General features: G+C 65.3%; 1 protein-coding gene across 2 annotated transcripts in view; it reads right to left on the reverse strand.

Moving 5' to 3' along the window:
* Positions 1 to 15,282, reverse strand: part of CAMK2A (calcium/calmodulin dependent protein kinase II alpha) — a 32,131-nt gene that overhangs the window by 14,161 nt on the left and 2,688 nt on the right. Inside the window, exons 1-10 of one of the 2 annotated variants that reach the window (XM_047779049.1) lie at positions 14,327 to 14,490; positions 13,744 to 13,846; positions 12,302 to 12,385; positions 12,022 to 12,116; positions 10,692 to 10,814; positions 10,249 to 10,332; positions 8,443 to 8,485; positions 5,822 to 5,862; positions 1,061 to 1,093; positions 69 to 117 (exon numbers count right to left, since the gene is read on the reverse strand). In XM_047779049.1, coding sequence (XP_047635005.1) covers positions 69 to 117; positions 1,061 to 1,093; positions 5,822 to 5,862; positions 8,443 to 8,485; positions 10,249 to 10,332; positions 10,692 to 10,757 — 316 coding nt within the window. In that variant the 5' untranslated portion in view covers positions 10,758 to 10,814; positions 12,022 to 12,116; positions 12,302 to 12,385; positions 13,744 to 13,846; positions 14,327 to 14,490. Of the gene's footprint in view, positions 1 to 68; positions 118 to 1,060; positions 1,094 to 5,821; positions 5,863 to 8,442; positions 8,486 to 10,248; positions 10,333 to 10,691; positions 10,815 to 12,021; positions 12,117 to 12,301; positions 12,386 to 13,743; positions 13,847 to 14,326; positions 14,491 to 15,282 lie in introns of those variants that run through there. The other variant, XM_047779048.1, reaches the window with a different exon arrangement.

The following is a 15,282-nucleotide window of genomic DNA, read 5'->3' on the forward strand; positions in this document are numbered from 1 at the left end:
CCGGCCCGGCGGCCCCTTCAGGTGGGGGCTGTCGGGGAAGGGGCTGCCGGAGCCCGAGGCCCGCCTACCTTTGGTGTCTTCGTCCTCGATGGTGGTGTTGGTGCTCTCAGAAGATTCCTGCAAAGGAAGAGGGTGGCGGTGAGGCCGCCTGGCCCGAGGCCACGTGCGGGGCTGCCCCGGCTGCCTGGTGCTGCGGCCCCAATCCGAAGCATCCGAAGCCTCATCGGCGCTGCCATCCAGATGCTGCGCTGCAAACCCTGCCGGACCTGGGGGCCTACGGAGGGCAGGGCCCAGCTAAGCAGGTGGCTGGTGGGAAGGGGTGGCGAGGGGGAGGCAGACGCTTCCCAGAAGGGCTGGGAGGGGCCCTGGGCCCTGTCGCTGGAGGGGCAGAGAGGGGTGCGGACGACAGAGAGGCAGGTGGTGGCCGCAGGATGGGGCAGGACGCACACCGGCGGGAGAGGAGGAGAGCACGGAGTGGGGGAGGCCCAGGGTGAGAGAGGCTGGGCTTTTCAGGGAGAAAATCCCCACAACCGAGGGAGACAGCGATGGAGTCCGGAGAGGGCGCCCGAGCCCCTGCGGGAACCCCTCAACAGAAGCAGCGGCTGGTGGCTCCTCTGCCACCGGCGCGCCCTGGGTAGCCTTGCAGAAGCTCGAGAAGGGCCTCGACAGCCAGCGGCGTCCACCGCTTGGGCCAAACCAAGCCCCCCAGTGGCCACAGCCGGCACAAACCAAGCCCTGAGCTGAGTTCCAGAGCAGAGGGTGGGGGGAGCGAGAAGCCACGGTGGGCGGTGGGATGGGGTTCAAATCGACCTGCGCCTCCAGGGGAGTTGGGGTCTCCCGTCGGGCTGCTGGCCCGGGCCGTGGAGTTGGAGGTGTCAACAGAAACACGCCAACAACACGCACACACAACACACATGTTGTCACACGAGGCACACGTACCAAGCACGCCCTGAGCGCCCTCTCCCCGCCCCGGGTGCCCAGAGCAGCCTGCAGGAGGGAGGCGGGGGCGAGGGTTGGAGGCCCAGGATTTACCGGTGTTTGGGAGACGGCAGACACTCACCATTAACTGAACGCTGGAACTGGACTTTCTTTTCTGGAAAAACAAGGAGAAGAGATGGGACAGGAAAAGACACGGCATGAAAACGGGAGGAGCAGAGCACGGACGACAGGGAGGCTTGGAAGGGGGACAGGCCTCGGGGTCACACCTCGGTGGACCCTTTGCCGCCAGCAATCTCGGGACAAGGAATCGGACCCTGGTCGCTCAGCCCGGAGGTCTGGGGCCTGGGGCGCAGCTGCCGGGGACTCAGCAAGCCAAGCACCAAGCTCCAGGCCAAGGCTCTCCTGGACAAGGGCAGCCCTACGCCAAGCTCTGACGGAGCGAGCAAATCCTGGGTCCTGCGGCTGTCTAAGGCCCCCGGAATCCAAAGCTCCGGAAGGACCAGCGTTGCCCAGGCCGGGAGGAGAGGCCCGAGGTCTCCTCCTGCCCTCCCCAGGCCGCTCTGCTGGAAGGACCCCGCTCCTGGTCTGGCTGAGTGTCACGGTCCCTCGGGGAACTGGTCCAAAAGAGACAGGACCAGGCCCTGCAAAGAGGGGATAACTAGGTCTGGGCTGGGGCCGAGGTGTCTTTTTTCTAAACGACACCCCCAGGTGGGTCCAAAGCAGGTTCAGCCCTGAGAACCCGGCCTCCAGGCGGCCTCGGGGAGCCTGCCTGTGTCCGCACCGCCCCAGGGGCCGGCCTTCGGCTCCTTTCTGCTGACGGAGAGACGGAGGCACAGGCAGACACACCGCTGAGCCAGGGTTCGCGTGTCTGGGCCCTGCCACTCGGCCTGCTCTGGCTTTGGGGGCCTGGCGCGCCCCGTCCTATGGGCTGGGGGCCGAGGGAAGGAGAGACGGAAGGAGGGGCACGCAGGTGCCCTCCTCCTTCTTCCAGCTCCAAGCCAGCATCCTAAAGACGCGCTCAGAGATGGGTGCAGACCCATGCTGGTACCTGCCCTGGCCCCTGGCGCCTAGAGACCCCGCGGATGGCCAGCATCCGCCCAGGGCCGCTCAGCCAGCTGCCAGCAAAGAGAAGGCCGAAAGCCCTGGGCCGGGCCCTCTCCTCTGTCTGGGGGTCGGGGCACCGACAGCCTGATGGCCCCTTCAAGCTGCACCTGGAAGCACGCACATCTGAGAGGCCGGGAGGCCGCTCCCCTCACTGCCCTGTGCGGGGAGCCAAGGAGGGGCCTCAGATGCCGTCTGGGTACCTTCGCCTGGGGGAGGGGGCGGCCCTGGCTATTCTCTGAGGGTCTAATGCTGGGCTTGCTGACGCCGCATCCCGGAGCCTCAGATCCTGTGCTCTCCATCCAGGGCCGGCCCGGCTGGCTGGCTCAGGGGGCGTTTGCGGCGGGAAGCCGGACCCCCTGCCTCTGCCCAGCTGGCCCCGGGGCGTGGCTGCCAGCAGCCTGCCCGGCTCCCCTCCCCTCACCCCGGCTGGCCAGGTGCGGTGTGATGCCCGAGGAGCACTTTGGGGGCCGGAGGTTCCAGGCGGACACGAGGAGGGAACACAGAGCAGAGACCGCATCAGATTCGGACGCACAGTGACAGGATGGGACATGGGGAAGAGGGTCACGACGCAGCACGGATGGGACACCAACAGGGGCAGTGAGTGCGGCTGAGGGGCGGGAACGCTTCGTAGATGAGAGTCTGGCCGGGCGGGGGCGGGCGGGGTGGGCATTGCTTCTGGGTGAGAGAAAGACTCACTTTGCCTGACTCGGAAAGGGGTGGTGACGCTAGTTAGACCCTCCACCGATCGGCAGGTTTCATTTTGTCACCAAAAGTAGAATCATAGCTCTTACAACCACCGGGAGACCTTGAGGTCGGCAAGGACGACAGAAACGCAGTGTGGTCAGAATGAGCCTCCGAGAGCCCTTAAAACCCACGAAGCTCAGCATTGTGTTGTGTCTTTAACCCCAACTGGCCCACTTTTCCTCCAGCGTTGGACCCAATCACGGCTTCTCAATAAGCCCCAGACGGACTCAGGGGCTTGTCTCCAAGGACCAGGGTGCAGAGGAGAAGGCATTTCCCGCGTGGGCGGGACCCGCGCACATCATGAGGCGGCTCCAGCAGGCCCCCCGAAAACAACGCCCCTCCCCTCTCGCGCAGACGGCAGAACTGATGGCCTGGGGCCCCAAGGATGGCACAGGGGGCCCAGGCTCAAACCCTCAGTTCTTGGGTTGACGTCCAGCTTCAGTCACAGCAGAAACGTGAGTGGAACCCCCCCCCCCCACCGCCGCCCCGACAATGGCGACACCTTGCAGGCCAGGCTCCCCACATCCCGGGCAAAGCCTCTGGGTTACTCTCATCTTCCTGATGGATGCCCCCCGCCAACCCCCGCCGCCCACCCCAAGGAAGGGGAGGAGGCCGAGCTGCAGAGAGAAGGTCGGGCCAGGGAGGGCCTCTGAGAAGGCACAGCCCCTCCTGCACTACAGGAAGCAGCGGCTCTTTCTTCGCCTGTGCCCACTGGGGGGCCCCGCGGGGACCAGCCAGAGCCCCGCCACGCTGCGAGATGTTCTTGCTCTCAGGCAGCCTCCACCTCCGGGCCTCACCCGGAGCCAGACGAGAGCTTCGTCCCAAGACCTGGCCTGAGGGAGGCCCTGACCTCGCCCCTGGCGGCAGCCTTGGCCAGGGTCACAGCCGAGGGCCAAGAGGACCCCAGCCGCCCTCCCTCAGACACCCCTCCTCCGGGAACCGACCTGGGCCAGCGCCCACCAGCGTCTGTGGCCTCTGCCCCGTAGCCCCCAGCACGAGTTTCCCGCAGAAACGACCTACCACTGGGGCCAGCTCGGGCCCCCGCTGCTCCACGCCTGGCCCCAGCACACGGCTTGTCCCTCCGTCGCCCTTTCAAAGGGGACTCACAGGGAACCCCAAACAGCGCAAGCCCAAGCCTGGACTTCCTTACAGCCTTCGGGATGGGTGCCCGTTGAGCTCACACGCAAGGTTGGCATTAGAGCTGTGGTCCCAAAGTTCCCTTGAGCTTTCACGAGAACTCCTACCCACAAGCCCAACTCACAAAGCGGAAAAGATCATCTGCCACTGACTGGCACCTGGAGGGCACATGCCACACGCCCGCACCGGCCTCCACGCGCGGCCTCTCAGCGCCGCCTCACGACGGCCCTGGCAGGCGGGAGCCCCTCTCCTCCCAGCACACGATGAGGGGTACAGGCTCGGGGGGGCAGAAAACCGCTGTCCGCTCACCCAGGCTCTCCGCCACTGCCATGGTCCACAGAGCTGTTTGTCTGCAGTGGGCGGGAGACGCCCCAAACCTTCTCTCCTGGGCCGCCCCCTCTCCCATTGTCCCCACCTGCTGCCAGAGGCGCCTCCCCAGACCCAGGAGTCCACTGGAAAACCAAGAGTTTTGGCCCATAACCGAACAGTTACAGACTCCTCAAGCACCCAAGATGAGAAAGGAAAACTTTTTTTTTTTTTTTTTGGTCTTTTTAGGGCCACACCCACGGCAGATGGAGGTTGTCAGGCTAGGGGTCTACTCAGAGCTGCAGCCGCTGGCCTATGCCACAGCCATGCCAGGTCCAAGCCAGGTGTTGCAACCTACACCACAGCTCACGACAACACGGGATCCTTAACCCACGGAGCGAGGCCAGGGATCGAACCTACGTCCTCATGGATGCTCGTCAGATTCCTTTCTGCTGAGCCACAATGGGAACTCCAAACTTTTTTTTTTTTTTTTTTTTAAGGAGAAAAAGAGCTTTATTGCTTGGCCAGCCCAAGAGGGCCACAGCAGGCTAAGGCCTTAAAGAACGAGCCTGCCCCCATTTCATTCTTGTTTCTTTAAGCCAAAATCTTGGAAGTCATGGGTTCACCCCCCTTTCACCCCACTGTACCCACGGGGAACCTCGAGCCCTAAGAGCAGCAGGGCCTAGATCCCGGCCTCAGGCAGACAGCCCGGCTCCCCTCCCTCCAAGCCCCGGCAGACCAAGCCAGGGGCCTGAGACTCTAAACGCCACTACAAACCAAGCCATGAAGCCACCGGCCCACCTGGGTGGCTGTGTTTGGACAGCGTGCCACAGCTTTCAATGTCCCGGGCACAGCCTCGCCCTGGGGCCCTGGCTGGGCAGGGTCCGAGCCCAGCAAAAGGCAGCGTCTCAAGAGAGGAGAACCCACAAGGCGAGCCAGTGGCAGGGGAGGAGGGAGCTGCAGAGAGCGGGGACCAGGCCCCAGAGGGCAGGGCGAGCGGAGGGAGGGGACGGGTGTCAGGCGGGTGTGGAGCAAGGGGCTCGGGCAGCAGGGGTGGGACAGGGCGGCCTGGGTCCGGGGAGGGGCGGAATTCTTGGTGCTGAACTGGCAGGCCTCCGTGGGGATGGGTGCCTCTGGATGTCAAAGCCGAGAAGCTGGGCTGCCCATCCTCTGTGGGCTTCGTAGGCTGGACAGGCCGTGCCTCGGGTCAGGGGCCCCGGGCCGCCAGCCCCCACTCAGGAAGAGGGAGGCACGGCTCCCGGCACCCAGCCCTCTCTGCACTCTAGCTCCCCAGCCCTCTAGCCCTGGAGAACCACAGAGTCTCCGGCCTCCGTCCTTAGGGCCACCCCAACCCCAGGCCACCTGCCTCTCCCCCGCTCCTCAGTCCTCCCCTCCCCCCCCGCCCCGATCCTGGCGGGAACGGGGGCCCCCGAAGCCCGGGTCTCTGGGTCTGGGGACGCCGGTCTGCCCGGGCGACCAACCTGCCCAGAACACCGCGAGCAAGGCCTGGCTCTGCCCCCGGCCCTGCCAGCCGGGCCCTGAGGGCGGAAGCGCCACCGGAGGCAGGCCCTGCCAGCTCTCCGGGCCTTACCTTCACGCCGTCATTCTTCTTGTTTCCGCCACTCTTCCCACCTGCAGAGGAGTAAAAGTAGAGGCTTAGCAACACCAGGCAGGGCACCAGGGCCCACAGGGCCAGGAAGAGCAGCATCCACGGGCAGCGGAGGGCACGGGGCCGGCCGGCAACGCGGGGACGCCTCCTCCCGGGCCCTCTTCCTTCCCAGGTGGGCTGGGCTCCGCCTTGGCAGCGATCTCAAGTGTGACCCTCGGGCCCCATGGGCCGCGGTGGGTGCTCGGCGTGTCCCGGGGTCGTGGGGTTGCTCTTTCAGTCTGGGGATTCCCTCTTGAGCCCGGTCACCCCCCGAGCTGTTGGAGGCCAACCCGGAGGCCTGGCTGCCCGGCCCGGGGCTGGCGGCTCCCTCCCCTCCGGCCCCGCTCTAATTTTAGCCCCATGCTGCTGCGGGTCATGTGTCAGCCCTGCCCACTCACTCTCGACAGCTGCGAGCCGCATTTCGCCCGTGAGAAGAAGCAGGTGCCCCCTGTCTGGGGCCTCCCCTGCAGAGCAGCCTCCCCTGCAGAGGCCTCCCTGCCTCCAGCCCCGAGCCCCACGCGGGGGCGGCCGAGCAACAGCTCTCGGGGAGGCCACACCTGCCCTCCTTGCCCTGCCTTCCCGGTCGCCCCCGGCCCGAGCCCTTGGGGGAAAGGGCAGGAATGCCCAGCCCGGGCCCGGGCCCCCGGCTGCTTCAGACCCCAAGCAAACGGCCTCGAGAGAAACGCAACGGTATCTCCGAAGCGCCTGACACGGCGCCTGACACGGCTCCCGACACGGCTCCCGATGCACGCACAGCAGATGCTCAGTCAACGGCCGCCATGGAAGGTCCTCATCCCGGCAGCCCGGGGAGGGCGAGCTGGGGAGGAGAGGTGCCCGGGGCGTCAGCGCCCCCGAGGCGTGGAAGGACGGGGCTCAGCTCCCCAGCCATCACCACATTCCCACCTCTGGGCCCCCTCGGCCTCTCAGACAGAGGTTCCCTCTTGCAAAGCAGTTGGGGGCGGGGGGCAGTGAGTACCCCTGGGTCCCGAGGCCGAGAGGAATGGCTGTCCCCCCCACCCCCACCCCGGGCTCTGTGCGCCAGATCGGGACCTCCCTGCCCCTCTGGCCTCCAAGGGGCCCCAGCCCGCTGCTGCGGCACTGCGGGGCCCATGAAGCCACACATTCTGATTTTCAGGAGAAGTCAGAAATCTGGGATTTGCTATGAAATCTCCTGGCTTTTAAGCGCTTGCCCCCCATGATTTTTTTAACCACCACTGGCCCCCCGGCACATGGTGGGAGGGGAGCTACCCAGACACCCCATGGTGTGAGCTCTGAACTGGAGTTCCCCAGGCGCGCTTCAGTTGTTAAAAAAAGCCTCTGCCTGCCGGGCGGCTCATCTTTCAGTTGAAGGAACTGCAGGATCCTGGTCTGGGGGCGGGGGGCGGGCAGGCAGGGCAGGGGTCGGGGAGAGAGCACCAAGCCCAGCTTCCCTCCTGGCCCCGGGTCTTGTCCCAGCTGGTAAAACGGGCAGATGGACCCTCTCGGCAAAGCCAGGGCCGGAGCTTCCCAGAGGCCAGGCCTGGTGGTGGGACGGGCCCTGTGCCCATGGCAGCCCGAGGGCCCCTCGGGTGAGCTTGGCTATATCTGCTCGGCTGCCCCGTCAGCCTCCCCGGGCTCCTGAGAGCCAAGCCTCTGGTGGGCACTGGCCCCGGCACTCTCCACTGTGCCAGGGGAGCTTCTCGCTAAGCCCCAGCGCTAAACACTTCCCCTTCTCTCTTCGGGGCCACATGCCGCGGGTGCAAGGACGCCCCGCCTTAACAGGCCAAGGCCGAAGGCTCCTGCCTTGGACACCTCGGTGACCCAGCCCAGGAAGGGCACTTGCTCTGGGGCTGGTCGAACCTGCACTGTGGAGTTCCCGCTGTGGCTCATCGGGTTAAGAACCTGACTAGTATCCGTGAGGACGTGTGTTCGATCCCTGGCCTTGCTCAGTGGGTTAAAGGATCCAGCATTGCCGCGAGCTGTGGGATAGGTCATTGACTCGGCTCAGATCCCACCCGGATGTGGCTGTGGTGTAGGCCAGCAGCTGTCGCTTCGATTTGACTCCTAGCCTGGGAACCTCCATATGCCACAGGTGCAGCCCTAAGCAGCAAAAACAAATAAACCAACAAACAAAACACCCTGCCCTGCAGGCATCCCTCAGGCAGTGTGACCTGGGGCCAATCAGGGTTTAAACGAGCCTCTGCTTCCTCACTCAGAGAGCAGGTGGCCATGGCCTGGTTGCAAAGGCCACCTAAGTGAGGGCGTGGGGGCTGGCTAGTCCCTGGGCCTGGCTCAGCTCCTCCTGAGTCCACAGCCAAGGACGGGAGGCCTTTCGCCCAGGCCGGCCCAGCCCGAGAACCCAGTGAGAGGTGACGAGCCAGCCGCATCCTCGAACCCTTCCGGGTGGGCCCTCGGCCCAATGGGCTTCCTCCGCTTCCGAGGTCTGCATCAGGTGAGCGAAGCCTCCAGCCACGGGTCCTCCACAGCCCCCACTCTCCCCGGCGGCCTGAGGGTGCCAGGTGTCCCACAGAGCAAGGTCCCCACCCCTGCAGGATGCGAGGGCAGCGTGAGGTCCTGCCACCTACCAGAGAAGTTCCTGGTGGCCAGCATGGTGGTGAGGATAGCTCCCTGCAACAGAGAAGAGGGGGTTTGGGGAGAGGAGGCCGGAGGTGGGGGGAGAAGAGAGGCAGAAATGGGAGGGGAGGGGGCAGGAGAGGCAGAGGAATGGGGGGAGGGGGCAGGAGAGGCAGAGAAACGGGGGGAGAGGCAGAGAAGTCGGGGGAGGAGAGGCAGGGCTCCGTTCTGACACAAAGCCAAAGCCTTCTGGCCCGGCCTCCACTTCTCCCACCCCAGCAGCCCAGAGACCACCCCTCCCTGAGAGGTCGGGGTGAGCTGGGTCTTAGAGGGCACGGCTCTGGGGACGGGGCCATCCCAGGAGCAGATATTAATAGGTGCCACCGGCCTGGCCAGAGCTGGGGGTGAGCTCGGGGACAGCTGTCTGTGGGGGCTCGTAAAGGCCAAGGACGGTTCCCGCTGGGTGAGGACGTGCCCCTGGTGCCCCCCTGCCCCCACCCTCTGACCGGGGCGCTCAGCTCCTCAGTCCAAAACGAGGTCAGCCCCGCGCGGTTGCTGCGATCGGACCCCCGGAGGCTCCATGAGGAGAAGGCCCCTCTGCCGGTGCCTGGCTGGGGCCCTTCTGCTTCTGACGCTGTCTGCTTTGGACTCTAAGCCCAACAGTCCCTGATTTTAAGATTCCCTAATTCTGACAATTTGAGGCTTCTTCTGTGACCGCTCCCACCAGGGGCTGCAGGGGACTCAGGTCTCCTGGCCCCCACCCCCTTGGCCCATGTCCCCGTCCTCAGCCACCGCGCCAGGCCTGGGCGCGGTCAGTGAGAAGGAGCCATCATTCAGCAGCCACCACTCAGCGTGTGATGGCTTCTCTGTTCTGACCAGCGGGGGACCCTCCGTCTCTTCCCACCTGCTCGCGATGTCCCCTGCCAGCTCCAGGCAGGGGGCTGTCATGGCCCTGAGAACACACAGGACCTGCTGAGAGGCCTGCAGCTCAGGACCCACGTGTGTGACCCTGTGGCTTCCTTGGCGCCATTCCCCTCCCGCGCTCGGCAGCTGGGGTCTCTCGCCCCGTCCCCGTCACCCCGAAACCTCTCCCGGCCACTCTGGAACACCTGCAGTCCCCAGGGGTCAAGGTCACGCTCCCAGATGGGGGCACAGCCGCCCTGTGTCTGGCCCAGGCGCCTGGTCTGACTCCACGCAGCCAAGGCCTGCTTGCCCTCAGGATCCCAGCTCAAGGGCCAGGTCCCCAGGAAGGCCTCTGGGACCCCTCCCTGGTCGGTCCAGACTGGCTCCGTGGCCCTGCTAGGCACTCACCACTGCCCCGTAATGGCCCGGTCACTTGTCTGTCCTCCCACCACTTACCACCCAGCCCAGAGAGCCAGCAGTAATGCTTGTTTTTTTTTTTTGTTTGTTTGTTTGTTTTTTTTTTTTGGTCTTTTTGGCCTTTTCTAGGGCCGTTCCTGAGGCACATGGAGGTTCCCAGGCTAGGGGTCAAATCAGAGCTGTAGCCACCGGCCCACGCCAGAGTCACAGCCACACGGGATCCGAGCCGCGTCTGCGACCTACACCACAGCTCATGGCAATGCCGGATCCTTAACCCACGAAGCAAGGCCAGGGATTGAACCCGCAACCTCACGGTTCCTAGTCGGAGTCGTTAACCACTGCGCCACGACGAGAACTCCCAGTAATGCTTGTTGAAGCGGGAAAGACCTAGCCACGAGCAGGTGTCTTGGCCGCCGGCGGCGAGACCCCGGGCAAGCCCTCCCGCGGCCGGGGACCGGGACCGGGGGCGGGGGGGGGGGGCGAGGACCCGCCGTTACCTTCAGTTTCCTCCTGGCGTTGAACTTCTTCAGGCAGTCCACGGTCTCCTGTCTGTGCATGCAGGAGGCCACGGTGGACCGGTGCTGGAGGAAGGGGGACAGACGTCGGTTCGCCGAGGGCAGGGCAGCCCCCGCCCCGCCCCCACAGAGGAGCCCGTCTCTGGGGTTGGGGGGGGGGTTCTTGGGTCTAGGGGGTGGCGTGAGCGTCCTGGCACTGGCCTTCCATGCCAGTGGCGTCCCCCGTCACAAGGCCGACCCCACAGACCTCCCGCCACCGCTGGCCCCGCGAGGACCCGCACCAGGCTCGGTGTCTCCCGATGACGCCTCCTTGGCCTCGTGGGCCTGAGGGGCCAGAGGCAGGGCCGGGGCCCCGTCGGGGGCTTGACCCCGGGGCTGGGGGGGGGGGGCTCCTGGGGGGGGGGGCCTCGCCGAGAGAGCCTCACCGAGATCCAGGGGTGCTTGAGGGCCTCGGCGGCCGTGATGCGCTTGGAGGGGTTGATGGTGAGCATCTTGTTGATCAGATCCTTGGCTTCCGGGGTGACGGTGTCCCATTCCGGCGAAGGGAACTGGAAGGGGCAGGGGGCCAGGTTTGCCCAGCCTACTCCGGACCCCCCCTGCGATTCCCCCAGCCCCTGTCTGGCAGGGGAGCAGGCAGGGGTCCCACCGCCCATCCCCGCGGGCGCCCCCCACCAGGAGGACCTGCGACGCGGCCTTTCGCGCCCGGGACAAATCAGAGCAATGGCCAGGACTAGAGGGGCCTCCCTCTGCCCCCCGAGGCTGTGCCTTCTCTGGAGAGCAGCCACCCCGGCTCAGAGCCCAGACGTCAGAATCAGAGGGCCGGTTCAGGCCCCAGCTCAGCCTCCTGGGCTGTGTGACCTTGGGTGTGTCACACGACCCCTTGGGCGGTGCCTAGAGAGCTTGTGAGGCCTCAGTAGGACATGAAGGTAGGACCCACAGCCTGGAGGCGTCAGCTGGGAGAGAAGCAGGGGAGCCCGGGAATTCGAGCCACGGATGCGGGGGTCCCGAGCGCCTGGGTCACATCGCACCGCTGCCATTTCTAGCTGAGCCGACGGGCAGTGAGTTAACCTCTGAGCCTCAGCTTCCACTGTGTAAAAGAGAGTAGCAACAGTGCCTGCGTCCCGAGGGGCGTGAGGCGGCTTAACCGCAGGGACGTGAGGGTCTGCTCCTCGCGTGCGCGTGTGTGTGTGTGCGCGTGTGTGCGCGCGCGCGCGCGCGCGTGTGTGTGTGTGTGTATGCGTGTCTGTGTGTGTGTTTGTGTGTGCGCGCGCGCGTGTGTGTGCGTGTCTGTGTGTGTTTGTGCGCGCGCGTGTCTGTGTGTGTGCGCGTGCGTGTGTGTATGCGTGTCTGTGTGTGTGCATGTGTGTGTGCACGCGCGCGTGCGTGCGTGTGTGTGTGTGTGTGTGTGATATGTAACAGGCGCGGCTGTGAATCCACGGTCCATGGATGTGTGCAGAGAACCTGGCTCCTGGCACCCACCCTGCACCCCTCACCCCACTTCGGTGCTGCTTCTGCCAGGGGGGGGGCCCTGTGGACCCAACGCCATCCCTGAGAGGCCTGGTCCCCAGCCCGGCCAGCTCATCGCCGGGCCCCGTCAGCCCTCAGGCTCCACCTGCTCTTCAGCTGTGACCAGGGAGGGGGCAGGGCCCCCCGAATGGGCTGCAGGGAGGGAGGGAGCCCTCCTCACTGAGACTTGGCTCCCACTGGAGGGGCCCCGGGGACCACAGGGAGGCTGCAGAGAGGGGCGGCACTCACGTCATAGGCGCCGGCTTTGATCTGCTGGTACAGGCGGTGCTGGTCCTCATCCCAGAACGGGGGGTACCCCACCAGCAGGATGTACAGGATGACCCCTGGGAGGGGAGGACCAGAAGGGCCTTCAACACCCCCCCCCCAGCAGGATGTAGAGGATGGACCCCTGGGACGGGGAGGACCAGAAGGGCCTTCAACCCCACGGGCAGGAGAGAAAGAGCGACAGCAAAGAGGGTGGGCACCCGAGGGGCAGTGGCAGGGGAGCTGGGGCCCTGCGTGGACTCACCGCAGGCCCACAGGTCCACAGGCTTCCCGTACGGGTCCTTGCGCAGCACTTCCGGGGAGAGGTATCCGGGTGTCCCTGCGAAGCCTGCTCCCCAGACACGCAGACAGGCAGACACACAGACACACAGACAGGCACACAGACAGGCAGACACACAGACAGGCAGGCAGACAGACACATAGGCAGACACACAGACAGATACACACAGGCAGACACACACACAAGACACACACACAGAGGTTGGCATGTAAGCAACCTGGGACGAGTCCTGCTGGGGGAGGGACGAGGGTCGCTAGAGACAGAGACGATGCCCCCTGCCCCCCAGAGCCTGCCAAGAGCCAGAACCCCAGCCTGGAAAGCCAGCAAGGCCTCTGGAACAGGGCGCAAGGACAGAGGCCGCCCGTCACCCCCGCCCCTCGGCAGAGCCCTCGATCCAACCCGGGGTCCGTCCCACAGACTCTGAGTCCGAGACCAACCTCCCCTCCCAGCAACCACTTCCGGTCAGATGCCGGTGGCCCTGAGGTGCCAGGTCCTTGCCTGTCGGCTCCAGGCTGTGCTAGACCCTTGCCCACCGCCCACCCCTTCTGAGAGCCGGTCAAGGGACGGCAGGGGGCCTGTCCGTCGTTCTGGCTTCGCCCTGAGTCTCTTTTCCTTCTAGGCCTCAGTTTCCACGTGTGTCAACTACGGGCTCAGGGACTCGTGCCCTCACACCTCCCAGCAGCCCTGGGAGGAGCAGGTGAAATAAGGGACTCAGAGTGTTTGAACGAGTCACTGCGGGACTGGCTGGGTGTTTGCGCTGAGCAGGGCCGAGCACGCCCCAGGCCTGATCTCCTCTGATCTCGTCACAGCCCCGAGGGACATACTGTTAGTACCCCCATACCACACACATCGCACCCATCTTACAGAGGAGCAAACGGAGGCGCAGGGAGACGACTCGCCCAGAGCCACACACCTTGTGAGTAGCAGAGCTGGGATTTGAACCCAGGACTCTGGCTCTTAACGACAGATCAATGTCACCCCCGGAAAGCATCCCCAGACAGCTGAAGGGATGCGTTGACGCCAGGACCTCAGCGCTCCCTGGTCATCTGAGCTTGAATCCCGGCTTTAATCTCCCTGGAACTTTTCTTAGCTTCGCAGCCCCTGCTCCTCACCGGCAGAATCGGGACGACAGGCTCCAGCACCCAGGCTCTTAGGGGGCACGTGGAGGCCCCTCGCCACCAGCGATCTGGGTGTGCACGTGGAAAAGCCGCACCCACGTCCCCGCACCTGGCCCCCAGGGAGCTCGCCTGGGTGACACCTGCTTGGCTGGGTGGGGCCTCTGTCCCCCACGCCCTGGCTGCTACACGGCCGTCTCTGACCCGCCCCCGCTCGGGCAGACGCTTCTAGAGCCCCGTGTGTCCACGTGAGGCTGGCCCCTGACACCCCTGCCCCCCGTCCCCACTCACCAAACCATGCCTGCTGCTCCCCCTCCACCTCTATGGCCAGGCCAAAGTCCGCCAGCTTCACCGCGGCGCCCTTGAGCTTGGAGGCCAACAGCAGATTCTCCGGCTGCCAGGACGAGAGAAGAGGAGAAGCCAGAGGGGGCAGTCAGCAGATTCGGGGCCGGGGGTCCTGGGCTTATGGGAGGAGGGGCTGAGCGACGCAGAGGCGCCCTGCCCGCCCCGCCAACCCCAAGCACGGGACCCTGAGCTCCTCAGAGAGGGGACCCCCCGACTTGGTGCTCCGACTTCTGCCAAAGCCCTTCCACCCAGCAAGCCCTCCTCCCTTCCTTCAGGGGCTGAGCTGAGACAGGGTGCGGGGGCCAGAGGGAGGAGCCGCCACAGCAGGGAAAAAGAAGCAGCGTTTCTGGGGCCCCTAACACGTGCCAGCCACCGGGCTAAAGGGTTGGCACACACCCTTCCGTTTATCATTGCACAGCCCTTTGGGGTAAAGCCTGGTTAGCCCCCTGCTCCAGGGGGGGGCTCCTTGCAGCCCCTGAAACTGGCACGTTTACTCCCAGCGGGGTCCTTGCACCTCCTGCTCCCCCACCTGACGGGCTCTCCCTCCGAGCCTCCCAGATCTGGCTCCTACGCAGCATCCAGCGCTCAGCTGCCCCGCACCGTCTCCAAGAAGCCCTCCCCGACTGCGCGGGCTGAAGGCAGAGCCCCGGGCACCCGGCCTTAGCTCCTTGCTGTCACCTTCACAGACCTCCTTGCAGTGTCACGTCTCTCCCCGCTGCTCTGTGTCCTTGTCCATTATCTGTCACCCCTGAAGCACGGGAGCTGCTGACGCGCCGTGTGCACCACTGTGTCACTAAGACTGAGCAGCACGTGGCATCCGTCACATGTACAAGGCGAGGGGACTGAGGCTCCGAGCGTTAAGCTCCTCAGCACGTCCCACAGGTGGCATAGAGGCAGAGTCTGGCTCCAGAGCCGTGTTCTGAGCCCACTCTAGGCTGACAGATGTGAAGCCCCCAGGTGCTACCTGGCCTGCCGCGAGGCGCCGGCTTGAGCCAGGTCTGGGGGACAGGAAGTCCCCTCCTTGGGACAGAGGGTGGTAAGAGTGTGAACGCGCCCACGAGAAAGGCCCAGCTTCTGGTCCCCCTGCTGCCACCTCGGCGCTGTGGGACTTGGGCAAACACGCCCCCCCGAACTTCAGTTTCCTCTCAGAAGGGGGGGATGCCTCCATCGCGGGTGGCTGTGGTCCCCCTGTGAGAGTCACCGCAAAGCCCGCACGCGGTGGCCCGCAGTGCTTGGTCGGCCTCAGGACTCAGGGGAGGGGGTGCTCCAGTCTCTGGAATCGGCTGGTTTCCGGGGGCTCCCTTCCCAACTGAGGCTTGGGAGAGGGTCCCACACGTGACCTTTCACTGCCCAAAGCTGGGCAGGATGCAAGCACCACCTGCTCCTTTGTTAAGGCTTCTGGGGACTGTGCACCCCACGTGTCCTGGGTCCCAGTAGCTGTTCTGCCCTGATTTGATGAATGTGCCACTAATTAATCTACCCAGA

This window comes from Phacochoerus africanus, chromosome 4 (genome assembly GCF_016906955.1).
Source record: "Phacochoerus africanus isolate WHEZ1 chromosome 4, ROS_Pafr_v1, whole genome shotgun sequence".
Lineage (NCBI taxonomy): Eukaryota > Metazoa > Chordata > Mammalia > Artiodactyla > Suidae > Phacochoerus > Phacochoerus africanus.